At 35.7% G+C, this 26,116-nt stretch overlaps 1 protein-coding gene across 6 annotated transcripts in view; it reads right to left on the reverse strand.

The window, feature by feature from the left end:
• The window catches only part of PCDH9 (protocadherin 9), a 1,143,194-nt gene that overhangs the window by 397,175 nt on the left and 719,903 nt on the right, over positions 1 to 26,116 (reverse strand). For 3 of the 6 annotated variants that reach the window (XM_005213832.4, XM_025000106.1, XM_003586718.5), the window contains one exon: positions 1,067 to 1,142. In XM_005213832.4, the coding sequence (XP_005213889.1) occupies positions 1,067 to 1,142 (76 nt within the window). Of the gene's footprint in view, positions 1 to 1,066; positions 1,269 to 26,116 lie in introns of all 6 variants that reach the window. The other 3 variants (XM_002691877.6, XM_010810824.3, XM_002691876.6) reach the window with 1 other exon arrangement.

The raw sequence follows: 26,116 nt of genomic DNA on the forward strand, positions 1-26,116 counted from the left end.
GGGGGCATATGTACAAAAGATACCCATCACTAGAATCAGTTTAAATTTCTAGTAGGCAGAGAACACTAATGCTGGGTTAACACAATAGGATTAGTTAAGAAAGCCCTTTAATGCTTTTTACCTCCTCTTGGTATTTCTACTTCAACCATAGAATTGCCAGAGTCACTATAACATCTAAAGAAATCAGAAGAGTAGCTAGAACATTATAGAAAAGTTACCCTAACCCCATTTGCACTATAGACAATTTATAAGCAGGTCAAGATGGAGTTAGAAAAAACTTTCAATTCAAATCAAACAGAAATCATGGTTGTTACTTTAAGCTAGACATAATAATTATTAAATTGGACTTCTAATTTTTTCAATTAAAGTGAACTAGGTAGTGATTTTAAAGAGAAACAAACAACTAGCATGACCAAAAAAGGTATAGCATTGGCCCCCAGTGATTTTCAAAGGCTGAAGAAGTGCCCTCACAGGGCTTACCTGGAGTGAGCAATGATTTCTAACATGGGATGTATGTAAGTCTGTGCAGAATAAAAGATTTTGCCAATCCCATCCCACTCATTTCACTTGGTGTACTGACTAAAGAATCATACAAAATTTAAATAGGTAAAAAGTAAAACCCTTACATCACTATCACTTCTTCATATTGTTTCAATCACTATATAAAGTCCTTATTGGAAAACAGAATTCCACAGGACATTTTTTTTCTTTTCCGTCATTGACCATGTCCACTTAACTATGTTGTATCAATTCTAAACTCTAAAAAAGTCTTCCTATTTTAATATCTTTGACATGTAGATGTCATGCAAAAAAAAATGGCTTCTTGCAGTTATATCTGCAGCATTTCTTTCTTTTATTTTTCATGGTTCATAAACTAAAGATGCACCATACAATTTAACAGCTGATATGTCAAGCACGTTAGATCTATTTCAAGAAATATTAAAACAACAAAGGCAGCAAAAAACAATTGAATGACCATTTACTTGCTCCCCAGGATTACTGTTAAAATTCAAGGGCACAAAAGAAAACCAGAAAATCTCCAAGCAAAGTTTTTAAGGGGACTCACCAGAGTTGGGATCAGAGTTGCCGTCTGCTTCGGTCCTCTTGTCCGGAGAGGCCTGGTCATAGAATTCGTCCTGTGGCTGAACCAGAGGAAGAGGGTGTGAGATCAGGGTTCCACTACCCACCGGCTCGTGGTCTCCTAGACCACTGTCACTGCAGCTTTCCTGGGAGCCGTCGGGGAGGTGAAAGGTAACCCGGCGCTGCGACTACAAAGAAGACCACAGGACACGCCATTAACATCCTTCCTGAAGCAACTTTAATACACAGTACAATGCCCAGGCAAAGTAAAAAATACTTGGAACACATCTGGGAACAAACATTTATTATTTGTCATTTACTATGACATGTCCAACTTGCAAAATACAAGAAAGAATTTCAATTTCGTATAATTTAAGAGAAGAAAAAAGCTAATGGTAAACCACTGAAATTTGTAGAAATATGAATATAATGCTAGTGGTCAAAGCTATACAAAAGTTAAATAAGTAGAAATATACAAATGGTTGTTCCATAGATCTGAATAAATACACAGATAATGCAAGACAGCATTCCATTTCTTGTGGATAACCGAGTATTGTGTTTAGTTGAGAGTTTTAAGGTAGCTTTTGCAATGAAGTCATTATTGCCCACTGGCCCTGATTTTTTTTACCAGTCATTATTTATAGAATATCCCTATTGAAAGGTGTTTGGAATATTACTTTGGCATCTATTTGCACAATGTTACCATCAGAAGTGACCTGAAATATGTATATGTTACTTTAATAAATTTTAGTGTTTTAGTAAGATACAATTGTGCCTTTTGGCACATATCACTGCTTAGTTCTCTTGGTATATGTTATTCTAGCTGATGCAATGTATGAGATAGGAGACTATTTACAGCTGTGTGGGGTGGAGTTTTATGCCTGACAGAATCATGTGAGAGTAGTAAATTTATGCTTTACCTCTGACTACACCTAATTTTCAGTCTATTGTGATAACAACAACAACAACAAAACTTTTAATATCACATCACATATGACTAATTTTGCTCAGATTTAATAAAATTATGAATATATAAATATATAAAATGGAGATATACTGTATGGGATAATCATTTTGTCATACTCAAAATTTGTGCTTTTTAATAGACAACCTATTGCATCCATTTCAAAGAAAATGAATGAATTTAGAGACAAAATATTATATGTAGAAATACTGCTTCTCTATAAATGTAGTTTTTATAGACTGACAATAGAACATGGCTTATTTCCTGTGAGTCACTAGTTCAAATCATGCTGAGAGTCATAATTGAGAAGAGCTGATACCACCGTATTGCTGTTCAATCACCTGTGTGAAAGGATTTAAGAGTTCAGTACATTTTTAATGAACTGATGTTAACATCACATAAACTATAATCTTAAATGGTCCTAATTGAGTCTATTGTAGCACACTTCAGCTTCAAGCACAACTATCTCCCTACCATTGTTCCTTCCTCAGTAGATTTTGAAACGTGCCTAGAGAGTGCTACACAATATCAAGGAAAATTTGAATTTTAATATCTAATTAACATCTGAAATGCATTTCTACTTTTATAGGGAAGACCATGCCACTGATTTTATTTATTAGAGTGTTTGTTCTCCTATGTGAACTTAACTCTTGACGGAAAGGCAATCATGCCAATATCTTCCATTTCTGTTTCAATATTCACTTAATTCATTATGTGCTTGTGCATGTGTGCTCAGGCGTGTCCTACTCTTTGTGGTGTGATGGACTGTAGTCTCCCAGGCTCCTCTGTCCATGGGATTATCTAGGCAAGAACATTGGAGTGGGTTGCCATTTCCTTCTCCAGGAGCATATTAAGTGAATCCTTTTGTAATAAACACAGAACTAAGGACAGTGACCAGCTGCACACAATACATAATTGTCAAATATTGCTTTTAAAGTGACAGGCTGCTAAAATTTCCATAGTTTGAGTAATTAAAGTATCTTTGGTGTACCTCTAGATGACTACCTCTTAGTGATAGCTCAGACAAGTAAAAAGAAGTCAAAACACAAGAGAAAGACAATGGAACAATTTGATTGATTCTGCAGCCTTCATAAAGCATTTTGGGAAGACATGCATAAGCTATTATAAAACATTTGTTTCATAGATGAAGGAAAAAGGAAAATTAATATCTGTGATATTCTTCTAAACATAATATTGCTTTAATTACTATAGTTTCTTTCATAGGAAATGTCCAAGTCCGCAACATCAGCTGTATCTAAATGCAGCAGTTCTCACAGTAAAGTCATTAGAGCTGGTATTTATTGAGCACCTACTCATATAGAGATTAGTAGTATAATTACATTGAGAATAAAAAGGAAAATATTTTTTAAACTATTTCAAATACAACATATTAAATTTCATCTGATACATACTATACTATAATATTTCTTTACCACTTTATAAGTGAGAATAAGATATAAATCTAGTATAATTTATTTGCACTAAGACCCTGTAAATTAGAGTAATATAATGTTTAAACTACTGTGGCTTATGGAAGTATTTCCTAATTAATTTGACTCAAAGATGTTTAAGTCTTAATTGGCAAAATTGTGCACAATTTATCAGTCTAATGGGAGGTAGGGGTGGTGATGCATATGGACTAAGAATTGCAACATGGATATTATAGTAGGAAGCAAATTGATCAAGCAAATCAATCTTTAACTTATCATCGTAATGACTGATGCAAGTGAAATAATGTTTGGCTTATCAAGGTAGATAAAAGGAAAATGTTTGAATAAATTAAAACGAAGGAAAATTAGGATAATTTCTGCATTAAGAAACAGGAGTTATAGGTGTCATGAAAGACTACAGTAATTATTCTGTTTTTAACCAAGAGCACTAGATGAGGAGTCAGAACCAGACCTCCTGCCTGGGAGTGCTTGCCCTGTAGAGCCTGGTCCTGGGCAATGACACCATTTCTTTGAAGGAGTTCTTGGCCTTGGATGGATGCAGTACCTTCAGCAGTGGATGTTGTAAGGTTCAAACAGATAAAATAAGAAGTGTTCTTGTTATATAAAACATGACACATGGTAGGTACTCAATAAAAGGTAGCTGTGAAAGTGAAAGTCGCTGTCATGTCTGACTTTTTGCGACCCCATGGACTGTCCATGGAATTCTCCAGGCCAGAATACTAGAATGGGTAGCCTTTCCCTTCTCGAGGAGATCTTCCCAACCCAGGGATCGAACCCAAGTCTCCCACATTGCAGGTGGATTCTTTACCAGCTAAGCCACAAGGAAAGCCCCAGTTCTTGAAATTGATATCTACACAATCTCTTTTAATCTCTGGGTATCAATGTTTAGCAATTATAGAGATGTAATACTTTCACCCCAGCAAAAGTGTTGTTCTTTGGGAAGAGAACTGCAGTCTTGGCATGCCTCACATTGTGCCTGTAGGTATGTTAGCCCAGAATCTCTTTGAGTGGAAGCTGTTTTGTGATAAGAGTGAGGGATGAAGATCAACAGTTTAGAACACAAGGTTTTTTTTGCAGAGAAAGTGAAGGTTTTCCCACTGTTCTTTCAAGAAACCTGTTATTGTTTGTATATTTAAAGAAAGAAAGAAAGAACTTTTTACTTGTAGCCTCTGGGAATTTTGATTTTGGGTTATCGCCATGGAAATGTGCCCCAATTTGGGTTATAAATATAGTCAAACCCTGCCTGACTGAATTGGGACACACATGCTATCATGAGACTACTTTAGACTTTCCAAAGCCTGGGAACTTATATTTTGCTTTCCTGAATCTATTTCTTACAATTTCCATTTTCTCTCATGGGAAACATTATTATTATTTTTGCTAAGTCTGGTTGATGGTTTGAGTGTCACATTTATGCATCTAATTTATCACTGACAAAGTTAGCTCCAGGTCCCAGGCTGGCCAGAGAAAAAGTAAGATGAGAACAATAATTACTAAGGCTGATCATTGTTATTTTATCTCTGGACTGCTGGTATGGATTCTGACCACAGTAAGCTTCCATCAGAGACCCTGTACTCTATGCCAGAATAAAGGGCCATCCATACAAATACAGAAATGTCCAAGATCTTGCAAGTTGGAAGGTATCACACTGATTAGATTTGAGAAACATCACCAAGTACTTTTACAATACTTTTTCTTATAGGATAGTGTGAAGGAGAGCAGAAATTTAAGACGCCCTGGGAAGATATACATGTTTCTGTGCTGGGCACTGTTTTTTTAAGATTCACTGAGAGAATGAGTCACCTAAGAATACCAATCATTGCTTTAATGCTTCTCTTACTGGTACAGGATATTATTCGCCAATGAATGACTCACATTCAAGCCTACAATCCCAGTCCCATTAAGTTAGAGATTTTCATGCACAAAGCTTTGCTAGTAAGGTACTTTGTGCCTTTGTATAACATAGAAAAACAGTAGAAAATGGTGAAATGTCTAGTAAGTAACTTAATTATATGATAGCATGTAACTGAAACATTCACAATACTTAAAATTCTGTTAAGGTTGGCTTAAAACTCAACATTCAGAAAACTAAGATCATGGCATTCAGTCCCATACTTCATGGCAAATAGATGGGGAAATAATGGAAACAATGAGAGCGTTTATTTTTTGGGTGGGGAGGGCTCCAAAATCATTGCAGATGGTGACTGCAGCCATGATTAAAAGATGCTTGCTCCTTGGAAGAAGGTTATAACCAACCTAGACAGCATATTAAAAAGCGGAGACATTGCTAACAAAAGCCCAGTCCATCTAGTCAAAGCCATGGTTTTTCCAGTAATCATGTATGGATGTGAGAGTTGGACTATAAAGAAAGCTGAGCACTGAAGAATTGATACTTTTTAACTGTGATGTTGGAGAAGACTCTTGAGTGTTCCTTGGACTGCAAGGAAATCAAACCAGTCCATCCTAAAGGAAATCAGTCTTGAATATTCATTGGAAGGACTGATGCTGAAGCTGAAACTCCAATAATTTGGACAACTGATGCAAAGAACTGACTCATTTGAAAAGATCCTGATGCTGGGAAACATGGAAGGTGGGAAGGAGAAGAGGATGACAGAGGATGAGATTGTTGGATGGCATCACCAGCTCCGGAGTTGTGATGGACAAGGAAGCCTGGTGTGCTGCAGTCCACAGGGTCACAAAGAGTCAGACATGACTGAGTGACTGAACTGAACTGATAATCTATTGTTAAGTGTAAAAATCAGTTTAGCAAAAATTTTACTGAGTTGAATTGATTTTTTTTTTAAGTGCCTTGGGCTTCCCTGGTGGCTCAGTAGGGATCCACCTGGAATACAAGAGACCTCCTACAACACAGGAGACCCAGGCTCAGTCCATGTGTTGGGAAGATCTCCTGGAGAAGGGAATGACAATCCACTCCAGTATTCTTGCCTGGGAAATCCCATGGACAAAAAAGCCTGTGGTCTACAGTCTGTGGGGTTGCAAAAGTCAGACACAACTTAGCAACTAAACCATCACCTAATGTGTGAATGTGTAAACTAATATATGATTGCATACATTAAGTATTTAAATTGGTATTGTTTGGTTATAGCATTATGATATTTAAAATTTTTATTATTTTGACTATACTAAAGTTATCACATGTTCAGTTAAGTTCATTTGCTCAGTCGTGTCCACTTCGTTGGTACCCAATGGACAGCAGCATGCCAGGCTTCCCTGTCCATCACCAACTCCTGGGGCTTGCTCAAACTCATATCCATTGAGTTGGTGATGCCATCCAACAATCTCATTCTCTGTTGTCCCCTTCTCCTCCTGCCTTCAATCTTTCCCAGCATCAGGGTCTTTTCCAATGAGTCAGTTCTTTGCAACAGGTGGCCAAAGTATTGGAGCTTCATACATCATATTTATTAATTATATTATATTCATAGTATCATACATTATATTTACAATATTAGAACATATGCTATTTTTAAGTATTTTTCCTCACCACTTATAGCAAAATAGAACTTAGTCCAAGAGAAAGGGAACATCTGATAGACAGTAGTTTGGCTTTCTCTTCATCTCAAATATCAAACAAATCTTCTATCACTGTGCAGCTACCCTAACTTCCATTTTTAGCTACTTTACCTAATTTTTAATCATTTCAATTAAAGATCCTTGCCTTTTCCTCAAATCACAAGATAATATGAATATAGACTAAGCCAACTATTACAAGACAAATAAGTAAATTTACTAGTTAATGGATGACACTTAAAATAATTATATTTTTGAAAATTATAAATTATTTGGAAGTAGAGAAAAGTGCCCTAGGATTATTTAAATATGGTTAAATCCATAGAAAATTTTTAAAATACCTTTACAAATAAATATTCCTTATTTTGATTTAGTTCTTTTAATCACATTTAAAAAATAAAATATCATATATATGTATAAAATCTCTAAGTAGTACACACACACATATAAGCATACAAACACATCAGCCAGAAATTACTTATGATAAAGTAAAAAACAAAGTGTTAAATTTCCATATATAAACCTGTTTTTGCTTTATTGCAGCATTAAATCCAATAAATATAGCCTTTTTAATTTTAAATAATATTTTCATATATATTTTTTCTCAAGTAGCAAAGAAAATTATACCAAAAATGGTTAAAAAACTCTGGAGACTGTAAACTGCATTTGAATTCAAATATTTCTTATAAACACTAATTAGAAACATTTTGTACTTTAATATTTTTAAGAGAAGACATTTCCATTTAAAATTTAAAAGTAATAGTTAAGAGTATAGTCTTAGGTTGCAAGCTATGGAAAGAGGAATTTTTAAATGACAAAATAACACACGTTCAGCTAAAACCACTGATTCAATTCAATAGCAAGTTCCTCAATAGCTTCTTGCCATCTAAAATCAATGAGTACTCTTCCTCTTAATAAAATCCTGAATCAAGTAAAACTCATAGAGGTTTAGAGGGTAAATTAAATGCAACCCAGAAAGCAATTTGTGGTTACAGTTTAATTTGCTATTACTCAACACTCACAGGCTTGACTAGAAACTAATATTACTATACATATGTTCTTCCTTATTCATGTTTGAGCACTTTCATCAAGAAACTAAGATTTTAAGAAACAGTTTTGCAGGACAAAATTAATACAGAACTTTTCAACTGGTGATAAATGAAATAATTCTGAGTACAGAATTAGTTTATAATGAGTCATTTTATTATTTGTTACTGGTAAATTGAGTTAATCTCCTATCTTTTTGATTGAAAATACTTATGCTAAAAAAGTTCTACTATTGCAGAATTTGTGTACTTTAACGTTGGAAATCATCTAGGGATTTTCTAGTCTCTTTGAATTTGTTACATTTATTTCAAATGATTAAGTAAGGTAAAGGGATTTGTCTCTGTAGGTTTCAATAGGAACTTATGTAGGTTTCACTTTCTGATTTCCAACAAAAAGGACTATTCATTTACCCCTTCATAAATAATTTTTGAAAACCTATTTGTATAATTCATTAAAGAAACCTCAAGTAAAACTGAAAGTAGGGTGGGCCTGTAGGAGGAGCTGTCACATTCATAGTCAATTACTCCAAAGTGACCACTGTTGACATCTCCCACTAGAAGTTGTCTCCTACTTTACTATCTGGGGAAGTTGAAAACTTCTCTGGCTCCTGAATAGCCCAGCCAATCAGAGAGGTTAGCAGCCCAACCAATGAGAACCTTCATACCTTGGATTCACAGCCTCTTCCAATAGACTCTGATTATTACAGTTCCTCCCAATTCTGCCCTTTTCCTGAAACACAGCTCCCTTTCCTTGTTCTCTGGATTTGCCTATGAGCCACCATAGTTCACATAGTTAGCATAACTTGAATCATAATTCTCATGGCTATGTCTGTATAAACTCACTTAAGCTGGTAGAATAGCTGTTTATTATCTTATTGAAGTTCAGGTACTATCTGCTAGACGCCATCCTATTAATACCTGCTAAGAAAATGATGGTGAACAAGGCAATAACTGTATCACACAGTTTCCTAAAAGGTAGAATTTTATTAAGTTACTCCTTAATAGTTCTGAGCAGGCTTTCAACCAGCACCTGTGTCACCTATTTTATAATTTGATTCCATTCATATCTTGCAAACTATGCAGGCTTAAGCAAGGTCACTGCATGAATAGACACTCACTATATTCACTATATTAACTATATTGTTAATATTAACTATATTCACTATACTTTTTTCTTCCTAGGTTATCCCATCTTTGTCCATCCTTCGAAGATGCTTTTCTGTGGGGAAAGTTCTCCGTCTCCCAAGCAAGACGTTTGCAGGGAGTACTGCCCTGTTTTAAAAGTAGCAAAATGAAACATGGTAACAATGAACTGGCTGTCAGTATTTCCTTCTTTCCTTTTTAATGTTTACATTTCAGAATATTTGGAGACAAATAAGAAGGCTAAGTTTATGCTGGAGAAAGATGTATTTGTATAATAACTTCACTGACCTGGGTGATGGATGTAAAGTTATCAGCATCTTTAAAACAAAATTTTTGATTCCTAATGTTATCTATGCTATAAAACAAGACTAGGGTGCAGATGATACCTGTCCATATAAAGTTGAATAGCATTTTCAGGGGAAATGGGGAATGCTCATCTATATTCATCGTCCTGTTAACCAGTTTGATACCTGCTGCTAAGCGACTGCTTCATTTCAGGACAGAGTTGTGGGCTTTTGTTCTAATTTCAATACTCAACTGCATGATAGTGTAGGAAGCTTGTTTCAGTTTCTATATGTGTGGGGAAACTCATAGTAACTTAGACTGTTTCCTTGACTTTGTAAATGTCTTACTGTTAAATGACTTCCTTAAATTAAAAACTTAGGCTTTTTGTACTTTGTAAGTAAAAGTGTTTTGAATACCTCATAAGACTTTATATGCCTGGAAGACATGTGTAATGATGCATGATGACATTTTTAATATAATTTCATTTTTATTTCCTTTTGATATCAGTATGATCTGTGAGAAAGTTAGGTAGCATCTCTCTTCACATTCAAGAACAACTGATAGCTTTAAAGAACTTGAGAGAAAACTAAACTCTTTATACTGTTTTGGGGTATAACTTTGGTGCTTGAATTTAAATATCAGAACCAAACATAAGAAAGGCATTTCCTCCCTTAATCATTTCCCCCTGTGCAACATCAGAGAAAGAGGAAAAGGTTAGAATCAACTTTCCTCCTTGGTTTGGTGGCATCACCCTAACTCTTAAATTCCCTCCAGGGTCCAAAGCAAGCAGAGAAGATTAAGAATTGTTGGCATTGTTGGTTATTTTGCTCCTCATATCTTATTTTGTTCTTACTATCAGAAACACCCTCAACCTATTCCTTACAGTTAAATGTTGCCCAGTAGGAATGCAGTGCTTTATCTGAGCATACAAAATATAAAATGACTAGAGTAAACAGGAGCAACTGCTCCTTAATCTACAAGCAGAATTCTTGCATCTATAAATTGTATGTACAGAAATAGAAAAGAAACAACTCAGCAAGAGGCCTTTCCAATTTAGTCTTCTAGTATAAACAAATCCATGTGACGCAGGCAGTTACCCCTATCATATTTATGGAATCTGCATACATGATAGTCATAGCACTTTAATTAGAAACTCCACTAAGTTATCACTGTGGTTAAGTAAAATTACAGAACTCACTGATATAGTATGTGGTCTTTTACCATAAGTGAGCCTTCTTTGGATAACAAAAAATCATTAAAAACTATGTATCAGATCTGTCAGTGTAGTTAATATAAATAGTCGAATTTGGTGTTTAGCTTTCAGGAATTTTTCTCAGGTAATTTTAACAGAAGTAACAAAAAAGAGGTAATGAGCATCTCTCTAGCATTCCCTTCTATTAGTAGTTCTTAATACAAAATAAAAGTTATAAAGCAAAAAATAGGCTGTATTTTCTTCAAAAATGTATTTTTCAAAAGGCATTCCCTAAATGTATATTATATTATTTTTTTTGAAATTAAATTTGACTTTTATTTATTTTTTTAATTTTATTTCATTTTTAAACTTTACAATATTGTATTAGTTTTGCCAAATATCGAAATGAATCCACCACAGGTATACCTGCGTTCCCCATCCTGAACCCTCCTCCCTCCTCCCTCCCCTACCCTCCCTATGGGTCGTCCCAGTGCACCAGCCCCAAGCATCCAGTACCGTGCATCGAACCTGGACTGGCGACTTGTTTCATACATGATATTATACATGTTTCAATGCTATTCTCCCAAATCTCCCCACCCTCCCCCTCTCCCACAGAGTCCATAAGACTGATCTATATATCGGTGTCTCTCTCAGACAGTAAAGAATCTGCCTGCAGTGCAGGAGACCTGGGTTCAATCCCTGGGGTGGGAAGATCCCCTGGAGAAGGAAATGGCAACACACTCCAATATTCTTACCTAGAAAATTCCAGGTAAGTTAATTCTGGAGGAGCCTGACCATCTACAGTTCAAGGAGTCCCAAAAAGTTGGACACAACTGAGCGATTAACACTCATTCACACTCATATTATATTATATAACTTCAGACAGTGGGTACTTGACTCATGAAAGTTTGAACATGCACACAGACACTTTAAACTTCCCTTGTGTATTGCTGAACAAGTACACACAAGATCGTAATTACCCAGTAAGAGTGAAAGCTGGTAATCCCAAGGCTTTACAGGATAGATTATGTTATTTCAAGTCAAAGAAAAATATGCAGATAGAGAGGTAGAGGCAGCAAGAAACAACCTGTAAAATTTCTCCAGGAAATACTATTACTGTACAATGAGGTTTTTTGAAAGTCCTTCTGAGGTTTACTAATTTGCACCTAAAAAGTGGTATGACCTGTCTTGATGGACCTTGTGTCAAACTCTGCAGTTTCATTTTATTTATTTAGCTTTTTGTGTAACATTCGTAGTATAAAGAAAAGTATTAAAACTCCTTAGAAGCAGTCAAGAGATAAGAAGTTATTTGAACTAGTGCTAGCACGTATGATGGGTATCTGTCCCTGGAAATATATGGATTACAAATCATTCTGAGCCATCAATCATATCTTCTGTGGAAGGAAAAAAGCAAAACAAAAATGGTGATGGAAATGATATTTTTAGCCTCTTTCTAGTCTATGATTCATGTGATTCATATATGGAGAGTATCTTATAACTATTAATTAGTATGTGAAGTTGCTCAGTCATATCTGACTTTTTGTGACCCCACAGACTGTAGCCTACGAGGCTCCTCTGTCCATGGGATTTTCCAGGCAATAGTACTGGAGTGGATTGCCATTTCCTTCTCCAGGAGATCTTCCCAACCCAGGGCTTGAACTCGGGTCTCCTGCATTGTAGACAGACGCTTTACCTTCTGAGCCACCAGGGAAGTCCTTAATTAGTATAGGAGCCACCAAAAGCATCACTCATGATAGAGAACTCAATCCTCATAGGCAGGTTAATTGGGGGACTAATCTGCATAGGGAAGGTAGATAGGGGGACAAAGTCTGCTGAACCTAAATATAGGTCCGAGTTACACTTTGAGGACATAGAAATGTGTATGCACAGGCACAGAACGTGACCCTGATATTGACGAACTATTGAATTCTTTTTCTAGGTTCTTCTATAAACTTGACCCAACTTGAGAAATGTTTTACCAGAATGGGAAAAGCTGAAGCTAAGCAGATAGGAAAGAAGCTATCTTTGGTCACAAAAAGCACACAAAAAAGAAACAGGAATCCTGGAATTTCATCTGAAACTTTGGACTCAGTAAATCATCTCATAGGCAGTAGTTTGATAGGATGATTATTGATATAGGATGATTAGCTATCCTCTAAAAAACAATGTATTAGCTATCAAATTTGAATTGATTACTAGGAACTTCATTTATCCTTTGTAATTGTATGGTGTTACATGCATATTCTAATAGAAAAGCATTTTCTTATCTTGTCTTCCTTTAGTTCTCTCAAAGCACATCAATGAAAATGTTTGCAATTGAAAATGTTTGATTAGGAATGTGGGAAACTTAAGTCATATTTCTTTTTCTCAGAGTAAGTTAGGAAGAAAATGAGGAGACTTTAAAAATATATCTACAGCATATACATAAACTGTATATGTATATTTATATATAGATGACGCAAAACTTATGCACAAATTCCAACAGAGGCTGACACACTGCATGTGTCTTAGCATGTGAAATTTTCCTATTCTTATACAAGGAAATTGTCACATATATCCAAGATCTTTGTCATATTTATCAATGTTGAAAATGAAATATAAATTTTATTAATTGAATCTTAGAAAACCTGTATTAATTTAGACATGTCTGATATAACAAGTTGCATTCCAAAAAGAGTTTCTTCTGTCTTATATTTCATGCCATATATACAGCTTTAACCAGTGACGAAAATTAATTGAATAGCAATGATATTTCATTGAGTGTAGAATTCACCATATACAACTGTGATTATAAGATTAAAAAAAAAACATTTTAGATAAGCAGAAATTGTATAAAACATTTATTTAATTATTTTGTGGAGGAGGTATTTCATAATCTAAATAGTAATGCCACTGTATTTTTAGATTTGGAGTTTGTGCTTCTTGAATTGAGACAATTATATTGCAGAGTCTCAAGGTACCAACTGTTTGCCTTTTATGATCTGACTTTACTTTTTGAAACAACTGAAAGCTATCTGTAATGATGAACAGTAGCATTTTACAAAAAAGGAGAGAGACAAAATAACACAGCAAAAAAAAAAAAAAAAAAAAAACACAGCATATTTTCTTCAGTGGCTTCAGTTCAGTCCAGTTCAGTTGCTCAGTTGTGTCCAACTCTGCGACCCCATGGACTGTCATGGACATGCCAGGCCTCCCTGTCCATCGCCAACTCCTGGAGGTTACTCAAACTCATGTCTGTTGAGTCGGTGATGCCTTCAGTGGCTTAGAAATTAGCTTTTAAGACAATTACAAAAGGGGACTTCCAAAATACTTTGAGACGTGATGATATTCAGTGAAGGAGCAGAATAGAGTCAATTTGAAGGACAGCACTCTAAGTGGGCTTCCATGGTGGCTTGAGTTTGATCCCTGAGTCAGAAAGATCCCCTGGAGAAGGGAATGGCAACCCATTCCAGTGTTTTTGCCTGGAGAATTCCATGGACAGAGGAGCCTGGTGGCAGGCTGTGTAGTTCATGGGGTCACAAAGAATCAGTGTGAGCAACTAACACACACTTTTCTAAGTACATGATTCAAGTTATTAGCTAAAAGCCATTCTTGACTATATTCTTGGCTTATATGCAGGAATGTTCTTTTTGGATCTAAATTTAGAAAGAATAGTGCTGGTAGTCTGGTATGAGAGAACGAGATGAATGGTTATGGTCTTAAAAAGCAGTTTTGAATGACAGAAATCTGAGGAAAACCTGATGAAGCAAGCTTGCTACCCATGCACTGAGCTGTAACATTTGGATATGGAAATCATATCAAACTATTTTTTGAGAGTATTAACAAGCACTATTCAGTAGAGTATAACACAGTAATGTCCTGATAAACTGGAGGAAAATGTTTTAATTTTCTTTGCTTTGAAAAAATATAATATGTAACTACCTACTGTACTCTGCCAGAATCAGAGCCCTTATAAAGATCTTAAGAAAATAGAGAAACTAATCCAGTTGGAACAAACATGAGTAAGACTTTATATCTCTTTTCTCCTGGGTAGAGTGGCCTTTGTTCTGAACATTCGAAGTAGCTGGACTTCATTTTTTTCTAAAATCTACCTATTATTGCAGACAGTCACTGTGACTTTGAGCCTGATATTTGAAACAAAAATCACTCCCACTTCTCAGTGATAATCACTACTTGCCTTGTGGCTCTTAGTTTATCCTTTGAAAACATTACCGAGTCACCAATCTCTGTTATTTGTGCCCAGGGGATTATTCGCTTCTCTGAATACAAATACAAAATTCAAATAACTGTCAAAAACTTCTGTATGTCAAAAGTTTCTGTAGATTTATAGCATCTATAGAATAATGAGCTATATTCAGAACAATGTAGTTATCTTCAAAGAGCAAAACACTCCAGTATTGTGTTTCAAATGTGGATACAGCATTCCAGAAGGTAAAAGTTCAACAACATTAACAATATTTTTGGAAGATAAGAAAGTGACACTTTTAAAATCACCTGACACTAAGACCCAGCATGTGTACCCAGAAATTCCTTCTGTTTTTGTCTGGGACAGAGACTGAAAGATGGCCTCAGGATGAAACATTTATAAAATTTTCCATACCAAAGGTAACTTATTATATGACACAATTTGGCCTATGAATTAGAGAACAGTAAGGCATCCTGCAGTTTGAGAAAGAAATAATTAATTTCCTAAAGTTTATATTTAGGATCTCAATAGTCAAAAATATATTGTCCTATGTACACAAAGTTAAAAATGATTGGCAAATTGCTAGTCTGGAATAAATTATTTTCAGTGAAATTGTTCTTGTGAACAAATGCTAAAATTATGCTTACCTAAATGAAATGGGAGAATGCAATTAAACATTTGAAAGAAAACTTGCTCTATCTTGAAGATGTAAAAAGATTAGAACGCTAAGAGCTGACACTAATGTAAAATGCAGGCTTCAGTTAATAATAATGTATCAGTATTATTTATTGTAAAATGTATCAAAGTGTTAATAGGCGAACCTATTCAGGAGAAGAGTATATATGGAAAGTTTTTAATTTGTGCACAATTTTTGTGGAAACCTAAAACTGCTTTTAAAAATAAAGTCTATTCTTTTAAAAATACAAGGATTAAACAAGAAAAGATAGGATGAAAAGACTTTACTAGTGAAAGTGAAGGGAATTCAGGCTATTTTCATGGAATTTAAAAGATGATGGTGCTGTTTTGCATTATATTAATTTTACTTCTGTAGAGTTTAGTGTGTGTGTGTATGTGTGTGTGAGATATGGATACTTATGTATTACCACTATTATATTTAGCCTGAGTGATCCTTTTTAAGTCATAAATAAAGATTCTATACTTATATAATTATATGCATTTCAAAAAAGAATATTTCTGTATGTGTAATTTTGTGAATTTTGCCACAATTATCCTTGGTTCCTTTTTAAAATTTTTGAAATAGTATAAACTTTAATAGTTTCTCCAATAAGTAGACACTTTAAGTTATATTTTACAATGATATAAGCCAATTTTGACACTTTAGGGACATATTTCAGATAGTCAACTTCATGAAGATGAAATGAAATGTTCTTCATATCACAAAATAATTCTGATCTAGTTTATGTCTTAACCTGACAGATGGAAGAAGATAGATGATGGTACTTTGGGAATTAAGGAATTACTTTCCTGGAATAGATCATAGAGCTTAATGTCTATAGAAAGCATCTTATCTTAGGTTTCACAGACTGACAAAGCACAAGGAGAATGTGGTTCAGATATCTTGTTTGATCACTAACTTTTCAGAGACATGAAAATCTAGATTTTCATTGAAACTGCAGTGTGGATGATGACTGATCAAATCAATTTTAGTTCCTGGGAAACTCTAACAGGAAAAAGCTCTTTTTCATGAAGGGCACCATCATTTGACTCTCAAACAAATATAATCTCTCCTTATGTTTGTAGAGCAATATTGTTAGTACTATAATAGTGAAGGAAGAAGTTAAAAATTAACAGCTTGAGACTTAAATCTATTTTAGTAATATATGTTGAAAAATCTTACAAAGTATTCTGTTCACTAAATTATTATGAAGTTTCAAATTATATTCAAGCGATGTACACATTAACAAGATAGATTTAAAGGACAATTATAAAAAATTTTGAGCCCCCATAAAATCAACCTATCTGAAATTACACCATCAAAGAACTTGAAAATATGGAGAATGCATGCTATTATAGAATGGTATAAGCTTCAAAAAATTCCCTAGCACTCTATATTCAGCCATGTAACAAAAACTGTTAACCACCCACTTTCTATTAGATACTCTTAAATACTGATGGTACTTTTTCAGTCAAGAATGGCACAATCTCTCCACTCATAAGACTTACAATCTAATAAATGAAATAGATGAGTAAATTATTACAAATGTGTTAGGTATTGTGAAAAATAAATTCAGGGTACAAAAAACATATATAATAGAAGGATCCAACTCAACCAGAGAAGACTTTCAGTAAGGGCTATGGCAGTCCATGTATGGCTACTTGGCAGACCCTAGACAGCTATGAATCACAATCCCACTAGCTTATAATTCCAGGCAAAATTTTGAATTAATAACTCCAGAAGTAGACTCTTATCTACTTTTTTTTTTTTTTTTTAATTTGGCTGCATAGGGTCTTGGTTTCAGTACACAGGGAACTTTGCTGTGACATGTAGGATCTAGTTCCTTCACCAGGGATCAAATCCAGGCCCTCTGCATTAGAAGCATGGAGTCTTAACCACTGGACCAGCAGGGAATTCCCATTGTCCACATTTTTTTTTCTTTGCTTTCCCATGTAGAACTCAAATTCTATATCCCCTAAATAAATATATCATTAAAAATTTTAGATGCTACTGAAGCAGATTTACCAATGCTTCTGAAGATATCTTGATTCTTACTGGTTCCACTGAAATACATGAACGTAAGCATGAGTGTGGTGATGTTTACATTTTTAGGATTTAATCATTAGGTCTCAGTAATTCTGGGTACTTAATAATGGTATTTTGATACACTATTTGTTTCAGAATTCCTTTAAATATCTATTCTTTTCAGATCACTATCAGAAATTGTGATAAAAAATCATACATTAAGAAAATTATGACAAACCAGAACTAAAACTAGAAATCCCTCAACGTCAGGAACCATATTTTATGCGACTTGATATCTTTAGCATCTGTGATAGTCCTAAGCATCTGACAGGCATCCAAAATATGTATTGCATGAAAATGTATAATAACCTGCTGCTGCTGCTGCTAAATTGCTTCAGTCGTATCCGACTCTGTGCAACCCCATAGACGGTAGCCCACTAGGCTCCCTGTCCCTGGGATTCTCCAGGCAAGAACACTGGAGTGGGTTGCCATTTCCTTCTCCCATGCATGAAAGTGAAAAGTGAAAGTGAAGTCGCTCAGTCGTGTCCGACTCCTAGCGACCCCATGGACTGCGGCCTACCAGGCTTCTCCGTCCATGGGATTTTCCAGGCAAGAGTACTGGAGTGGGTTTCCATTGCCTTCTCCTATAACAACCTACATAATCACAAAACTTTCTTTTCTTTAATGACAGTGTCAAAATAAAAGAACTGGCTTGATTGAGTGTTCTTTTAAACATGAAAAGAAAATACTTATCTGTTTATAAAATAATACTGAAAATGTACCTGAATTGACAGATAAAAAAAAATGATAAGCAAATAAACTCAGCATTTTTAATAACTAAAAAAGCATACATCAATGGAAGTGAAATGGACTCTATGGAACTGTTGATTGTTTCAGTGGATTTTTCAACCATTTTCATTCTTAAGGCCATTCAACAAGTTTCATCCTTGCCTCTGTTGTCTTTCTTTAGGAACTACAAAGGTCTCTGCCATGGATGACTTCTCTCTTATGAAAGAAAATAGACTCATAATTAGTCAAAACCAGTAGTTAAGCCCCCCACCGACAAGTGATCAGACTCCTGATCACAGGTTAAAAATATCCTAAGGCAGCAAATAGCTATACAGAATGCAAAACAGAAAAGAGGTAAGGTCTTCAAGTGTTTCTTTTCATGTGTAAACATATCTGAATAGATATTCTAGATCATAGAATTCTAAATCTTTAAGAATCTTTTCAGTGTTATGAAATGCCACAATAAGGCTTTATTAGCCAAAATATGCTTCCCATACAACATTCTTAATGTTTCTTCTCTTTTTATAAGAACAATCACTCAAAAATATTTAGTTTAAGTGTTTTAAATATTATAATACATTTTAAAATATAAGCCATTCTGACTATAATGTAATTTACATAGTACATAAGGATATATATTTGTGATAAACATTAAGGTACATAATGCTCAAAAGCAGTATAAAATTCCTTAAGTAATTGCTTTAAGATTATTTATTATGAAACTTCTTTCTTAGATTAATAGTTTTTTGCCACATAAATTTTGACACAGAAGAAATGATGACTTTTGCTGGAATCAAAATTATCCTAACATATTTACTCCTAATAGTGTTTAATTTCATATTGCAATGATTAATCAGAGTGAATGACTTTATTTTCTGCCATTTTAACTACAAGAAATGATCTCTTCTGTTTTTATCCTATTATAAGGATCATTACAAAAGTGGGAAACAATTAACACCGGGTTTAATGCCTGAGTGCTACAGAGCTGAAGTAATTGCACTCAAGGTCTGCTAACTTTTTAATCAGGCATTTGGTTGCAAGCTGCTTGCAATTGATTCTGAGAGAACAAATGCTACCTAAGGAGGAAAGCAGGTGTGCCAGAAAGCAGGCATATTGGCAAAACAAATGAAAGATTTTAAAAGGGGGGAAAAAAAGTAGGAAAACCAAAGCAAATGCTTGTCATCAGGCCACTTATTTGACTCTGCCTGTTACTGAAAAACTACAGTTGTGAGCACAAGCATTATGGGGGAAGCCCTACTGACCTACAGCTTTCAAAATATAATACTAACGCTTAGCAATGAAGGCTCAGTCCATCCCAAGTATAGTGAATTGAGTTAATTAAGAGAAAAAGCTTGAAATTTCCATATTCACAACAGTTTAAGACACCATCAGAGGTTCCTGGCATTACATCCTAATTAGAAAAGTTCTCTCTTGTTTGCATTTAGGCTGCTCTTTGAAAAACAAATTTGGTTAGGTACTTTGTTCTCTCTTTAAAAAAATTCAGTTTTTCTCTGAAAGCTAATGATACTTTGTTTCTTTTCTTTAATGTCATTCACCTACTGTGAAAGTGACTCCTTTTAGGCAAGGTGCACACATTTCAAAGTGTGTGCATCTGTTAGGAGTACTGACATTTGGGGTATTTAAAAGATCCCTTCCTCTATAGTCCCTTGAAAGGGTTAATGAAAAGTGAAAGTGAAAGTGTTAGTCACTCAGTCGTGTCCAACTCTTAGGATCCCAGAGGCAGCCCGCCAGGCACCTCTGTCCATGGGATTTTCCGGGCCAGAATGCTGAAGTTGGTTGCCATTCCCTTTTCCAGGGTATCTTAACTGTAAAAGTGCTTTCCACTAATAGGACAATAGGCTCATAAGCAGATGAATTCTTATAAAACTCCAAGTTTGAACATTTTTATGATGGTTAGGTTCACCAAAGTTCTCCATTTACATAGAGAAAGGAAAACAAATGACAGGTTTAGCCATTACCTGGTGAATTCCAGGACAGAGTTATTGTTTTCTTGAATTCCCCAAAGGAGGTAAGAACATTTAAATCTTTAGAATATAAAGGAGAACTACTTCTTGCCCCAGAAGAGCAAGTCGGAATAGAAATAAGAAAAAGAGACAACAGAACGGAGATTTCTAAAGCAAAGTCCTATGTGCTTTTTAATTACACTTGTGTGCTGGGCCACCAGACAATCAGCATTAGAATTCGTTAGGATGCCTCAGAACCCAGAATAAAGTACACAGAAATCAATGGATCTAATGCGTGATAGCCATTTACATGAGTTTCTATTCCAGCTCCAAATAAGTTAGGGAAGGCTCAGCTCAGCTTGTGTGGATCATTTTAGCTTCCAATGAGCTCTGGCTCAGCTTCTCCCACTGTAAGAAGTGGGCACTGAATCACTGCTGCTTCTGTCGTTTCTAGGTGAAGGGCTAATACGAGTAAACAGAAGGCACTTGGCATCAGTCCATCTGAACATAAAGTCCCATAATCATATGGGACTCCCACATGGCCATGATCCCAAGAAACTCAGGAAGGATGCCAAGTAAGAGGAGAACAAAGAGATTGGCAGGCAAAGGAGCCCCTTGGTGGCCCAGATTGACACAAGGATGGCTTTTACCAGATTAAAAACTATGCACTTTCTGACTCCAAATGTGACTTTAAACAAAATCCTCACTCTCTGTGCAGCATTTTATAACAATTTGAAGTTCATATTGATGTAATTCTTTGGTATTCAGTATGCCTGAATGATGTGTATGTGTTATTTTTGTATATTACAAATTATGTATATTTTGTATATTACAAAAATAACATTACATGTATTACATGTATTATATTCCATGTAATTACATGTATATTACATTTCAAGAATTTTTGGAAATACATGCCATAATAGTTCTTCCTGCCAGTGGAACAGAGAAAGGCATCCCAGACCTAGGCACGCTTGTGAGTGTGAAGTAGCACTGTTTAGCCATGCATTCTGGGAAACGAACTCACTCAGAGGGACAATGCAGATAGTGGAGTGCAGTTTATTACACTGGCGGGCCCAAGGCAGAGTCTACTCTTGGCCAAGGACCCTGACCGACTTTTGTCCTTATAAACCTGAAGTTTACTGCTCAAGCCTACATCCCCAAATTCTTTAAACCTAGCCTTGAAAGTGTTAAAGGGAGATACAATCAGATTACAGCCATGATTCATAATCAGAATGGTCAGCTGGTTATACATTGTAGCCTACACCAGTGGGTGCCATAAAGATTACAAAGGTGATTGACTACATAGGGGATTATTACATTCTTTTTGGCGACGGGAAATCTCGGTATGGAATCTGGGGTTTATCAGTCTAGGAGGCCAATTCGGCTGTAGTCACGTTATCCCCATTGCTACCAGGCACATAGTCCAAAGCTCACTAAAAGTGCAAGATAGAGTTTCATTCTTTTTCAGATGGAGTCGGCTTGGCCTGTTCCTTTCCTCCCTCAGCACCACTTATATAGATTACCCTGTCTATTGTGATATTATTAGCATAATGTTTGTCTTCCAGTGCCTCCACATCAAAGAATTCTATTAGAGACTCCTTGCTTTTGCTAGACATTGATTCTTTGCATTTTTTGTGTTGAGTGGCTTGAGTTTCCTGAAGTAACTTAATATGATCAAATTTGTTTGGAGAAATAACATCATTGGATAAATTGGTTGACTGATGCCAGTGTCACTCAATGTATTTAGAGATAAAACTTTTCCCACTTAAAAATAATAAATGCAATAAGAAGAAACACTGTTAATTTAAGTTGTATTCAATATTCAAGTATTTCTTGTATCTATTCTAAGTTCTCAAGTAGAAAAAAAATTCATCTTTGGTGAAGAGGTACTTATAGTTTTTAAAGCTGTTTGTTAATTTGTTCCAGACCATTGCTTAAGCCATAAGACAAACAATTTTTAAGGGTAATGTTTAGTCATGATCCTTTGTTGGTAATTTCCTTTTTTATTTCCATGTCTTTCCTCAATACACACATGAATGTGTATACATATAGTTATTATCAATTTCACCTCTGTTTATGTACTGTAAGCATGAATTACTTTCAAATTTGAAACACCTAAATCATTATGCCTAATGAACACAATTTAAACACCCATTTGTTAATTCACAATGTTTTCTTAAAAATGTATACATGAATTCTAGATTCAGGATGTGTCATATAATCAGTTTTCTAAGAAAGTATTATGTTGCAATTTAATTGTCAGCATTACTTTCTTAACTGTACATAAAATAACGGTTCTCTGTGCTTTGCAATCTATGGTCTCTCAGATTTGGACTCTCAGTATTTCTCTCAGAAATACTGTTAGCAGCCAGGAGGAAGAAAAAAAGGAACTAATATTCTTCAAGGATTTATTGTTTACTGGTCGGTATATTAGGAACTTTATATTAAAATGAAAGTGAAAGTGTTAGTCGTTCAGTCATGTCCAACTCTTTTCTACCCCACAGACTGTAGCCCTCCAGGCTCCTCTGTCCATGGAATTGTCCAGAATTCCAAGAATACTGGAGTGGGTTGCCATTACCTTCTCCAGGGATCTTCCTGAGCCAGGAATCCAACCATGGTCTCCTGCATTACCATCTGAACCACCAAACAAAGACTTAAAAATTAGCATCCCTTTTTTGCAAAGGAGGAAAGCGACAAAGAGCTTCAGTTATTAACTTGCTCTAGGACATACTTTTTACATGTAAGGGCCACCCCCCTTGCTTGTTGTTCTTTGCATATACTTTCTCCACTTGCACAAAGAAAGCAAAACACACACACACACACACACATACATACATCCCAAATTATCCCCAGTGATGAGAAAAGTGACTCAAATTTTGAAAAATGACAAAAAATATAAAAATGATCAGTGCAATGATAAATTCTCTACACTTATACTAGTTTCTGAGTATCTTGTTTGTTTTGCACGTGTGAGTGTTCACTCACTTCAGTTGTGTCTGACTCTTTGCAACCCTATGAACTGTAGCCTGCCAGGCTCCTCTGTCCACAGGATTCTCCAGGCAAGAATACTGGAGTGTGTTGCCATTTCCTCCTCCAAGTCCTGTTTGTTTTACTGTCAAATATATCCCTAGTCTTACTGATATCAATGTTCAATAAATAATGACTGAATCACAGTTTCAAAGGCATATTTTGTGCATACACTCATCGTTCAGGAAGAGATCTAACATCATCAGACTTATTACACTCAATTATACATTTAAGGTTTATATTCTGGGGGAAGACCACTGCACCAAGTTATAGCATGAGTTATAGAAAAATAAGTACACTAAAACAAGCCTTGGGACATGTGAAACCAGATACATTTAGGGTATGTATTTTGTGTGCTTAGCAGAAGCAGCAGCAAAAAGAATGTCTGCTTTGTCTTCAGCAGTTTTTCTTTTTTCTCCCATTTTAGAGCACAGATATCCTGCTAAATTTTCCCTGAGAGACTTCAAAAACATGTATTTCTTATTATTACTTCTAAACAGTCACCTGCTCTCCCACTAGCAGCTCTTTCCAGGCCTTAGTCTCTTCCTTCTCCATTTCTTTTTCTGTTTCAATTTGATGATTTTAAGGAATCATTAAAAACTGTGGTCTGACTTTTGCCTCAAAGGTGCCTTGATAGGGGATAGGGATGGGTTTTAGTTTATTTTTACCTTAGTATTGGTAAATGGGCAAAGACCAGAAAAAGTGGCATACGACAAGTTTGTAGAGCTGATGATGGTATTGTTTAAGGTGTCATTGCTCTGCTGGTGCTAAAACAAAACTATTAACTGCTGGAGGATTTTAAGTTATACTGCTGGAGAAATGGAAAGTATTACATCCAACATTCAGAGCCAGATGAATGCCTGAAATTCTACTCTCTGTCTCTCACACACACATTTTTCTTGGTGAGTTGAAGATGATCGCACACCACCATACAGTCAAGTAAGTCATAACTTGATGGGATGTGGAATATTAAAGGAAAATACTGTAGGAAGAGATTTTCCATTTTCCTAAGGGTTTCTTGGGAAAGTGGAACTATTTATTCTATCTTAAATATCGTCAGTACCAGCTATCTTTCACATGGAGAAGGAAGAACTGTCTTGGCTAGTTGCGTCAGATTGAGTTTAAGCCATTATGTTTTCACTCTTTTCTACTTGAGCTTCCTTTGTTGCTATCACTGGCATTATTAATCAATCATTCCATTAGCTGAGTAGTAAGGTTGCATTTAGATAAGATTGCCTGAAAATATGAAAGAAGTGTGCCGAGGTCCAGCCCCTGCTGATCCAGGGAGTTTGAAGGGGAGACGGCATTGGCAAATACACTGGCTTTAATTAGATATTAATTAGAGATATAAAGAGTAATAGAATGAGGATAGCTCAGCAGGAAAATTTAGTGGAGAAAAGAGGCTGAGTAGCTTGGTTTACGCAGGAAACCAATAAAACTTCAAGACAAAAAGTTTGCACCACTTACGTAGGCCGCAGGAGTCTTTCTGTTTTCCTGAAGGAGAGGAGACACTGAGGCCTCCCTGGTCGGATCTTAGAAGCCCAGGCAAAATAGTAAGCTTGGCGGGCTCTGAGCTCCAGATGGAAACTCAGCCAGAGTTTGAGATAAAGAATGACATGAGGAGACCAGTATTTCGAGGAACTGATCCCATTTTTTATTTTTCCAGGATATGTTTTTATACACTGAGATGTTATACAAAAGTCATGCGGGGTCAGCAGTCCTGACTTTTATTAAAGTCAGGTGCTTTATACAGATGTATACAGAGGTCTTAGGGGTGTTACATCATCTGACAATTTATGACCCTCTCCTTGTGACAGCAGTCAGTCAACCAGAATACTTATTTCTCCAGGGGTGATTATTCTTAAAACAGATGCCACCTTCCGAAGGTACCAGATAAAGTTACATTCCTATAGGGTGAGGGTGTAGTGGGTTTTAATTAAGGAAAGAATTTGCTTAGCCTAAGGTCTAACGTGATTAATAGCAAAGGTTAATACTTATTTCTTCTATATATTCATTAATGTGTATAAGGGCAGGGGATGTGGAGACGTAGCAGTAAACATTGGCTCAACAAATGAAAAACCTTCACCAATACAATTTCTAATCAGCCCACTATACTTAAGCTAGTAGTTTTCTAACTTCTCTAAAGAACCTGTTTTTAGAAGGTTTAAAGCATCTCGTGCCTCTCACGGTTGGGAGGCTGTGAGCAATCACATGTGGCTGGACAAGCCTGTCAGGCAGGCTAGAGAACCTTCAGAGGAGTTTGTAGGTTGAAACACTCCTATCATGCCCAGGAATTATTATTAACTGGAGCTCTAAGTTAACTCCTTCTCTGAAAGAGGTGGTGGGGGACAACCCCCCATAAAGTCAGAGGTGTAGGTGAGAGCACAAAGTAGTAAAGTAGGCAGATTCTGGTTTTGGGGGTAGATGCTCAAGAATTTCCAGGGGGACTCCTGAGGCTCGATCCCACCTTTGTGTATGTTGAGCCTCCTTCCTCATGACCTTTGCCATGGGTGGAGGTCCTCACGCTGGCTCCCGTCAGAAATGTGTTCAAAGATAGATTACTTGTTGGTTGCTTTGTTTGCCAATATTTTCTCCCATCTTGGGGGTTGTCTTTTCAGTTTGTTTATGGTTTCTTTTGCTGTGCAAAATCTTTTAAGTATAATTTGGTCCCATTTGTTTATTTTTGTTTTTATTTTCACTACTCTAGAAGGTGGCTCCAAAAGATCTCCCTGCAATGTATGTCCAAGAGTGTTCTCC

The sequence above is a fragment of the Bos taurus genome, chromosome 12, assembly GCF_002263795.3.
Source record: "Bos taurus isolate L1 Dominette 01449 registration number 42190680 breed Hereford chromosome 12, ARS-UCD2.0, whole genome shotgun sequence".
Classification (NCBI taxonomy): Eukaryota; Metazoa; Chordata; class Mammalia; order Artiodactyla; family Bovidae; genus Bos; species Bos taurus.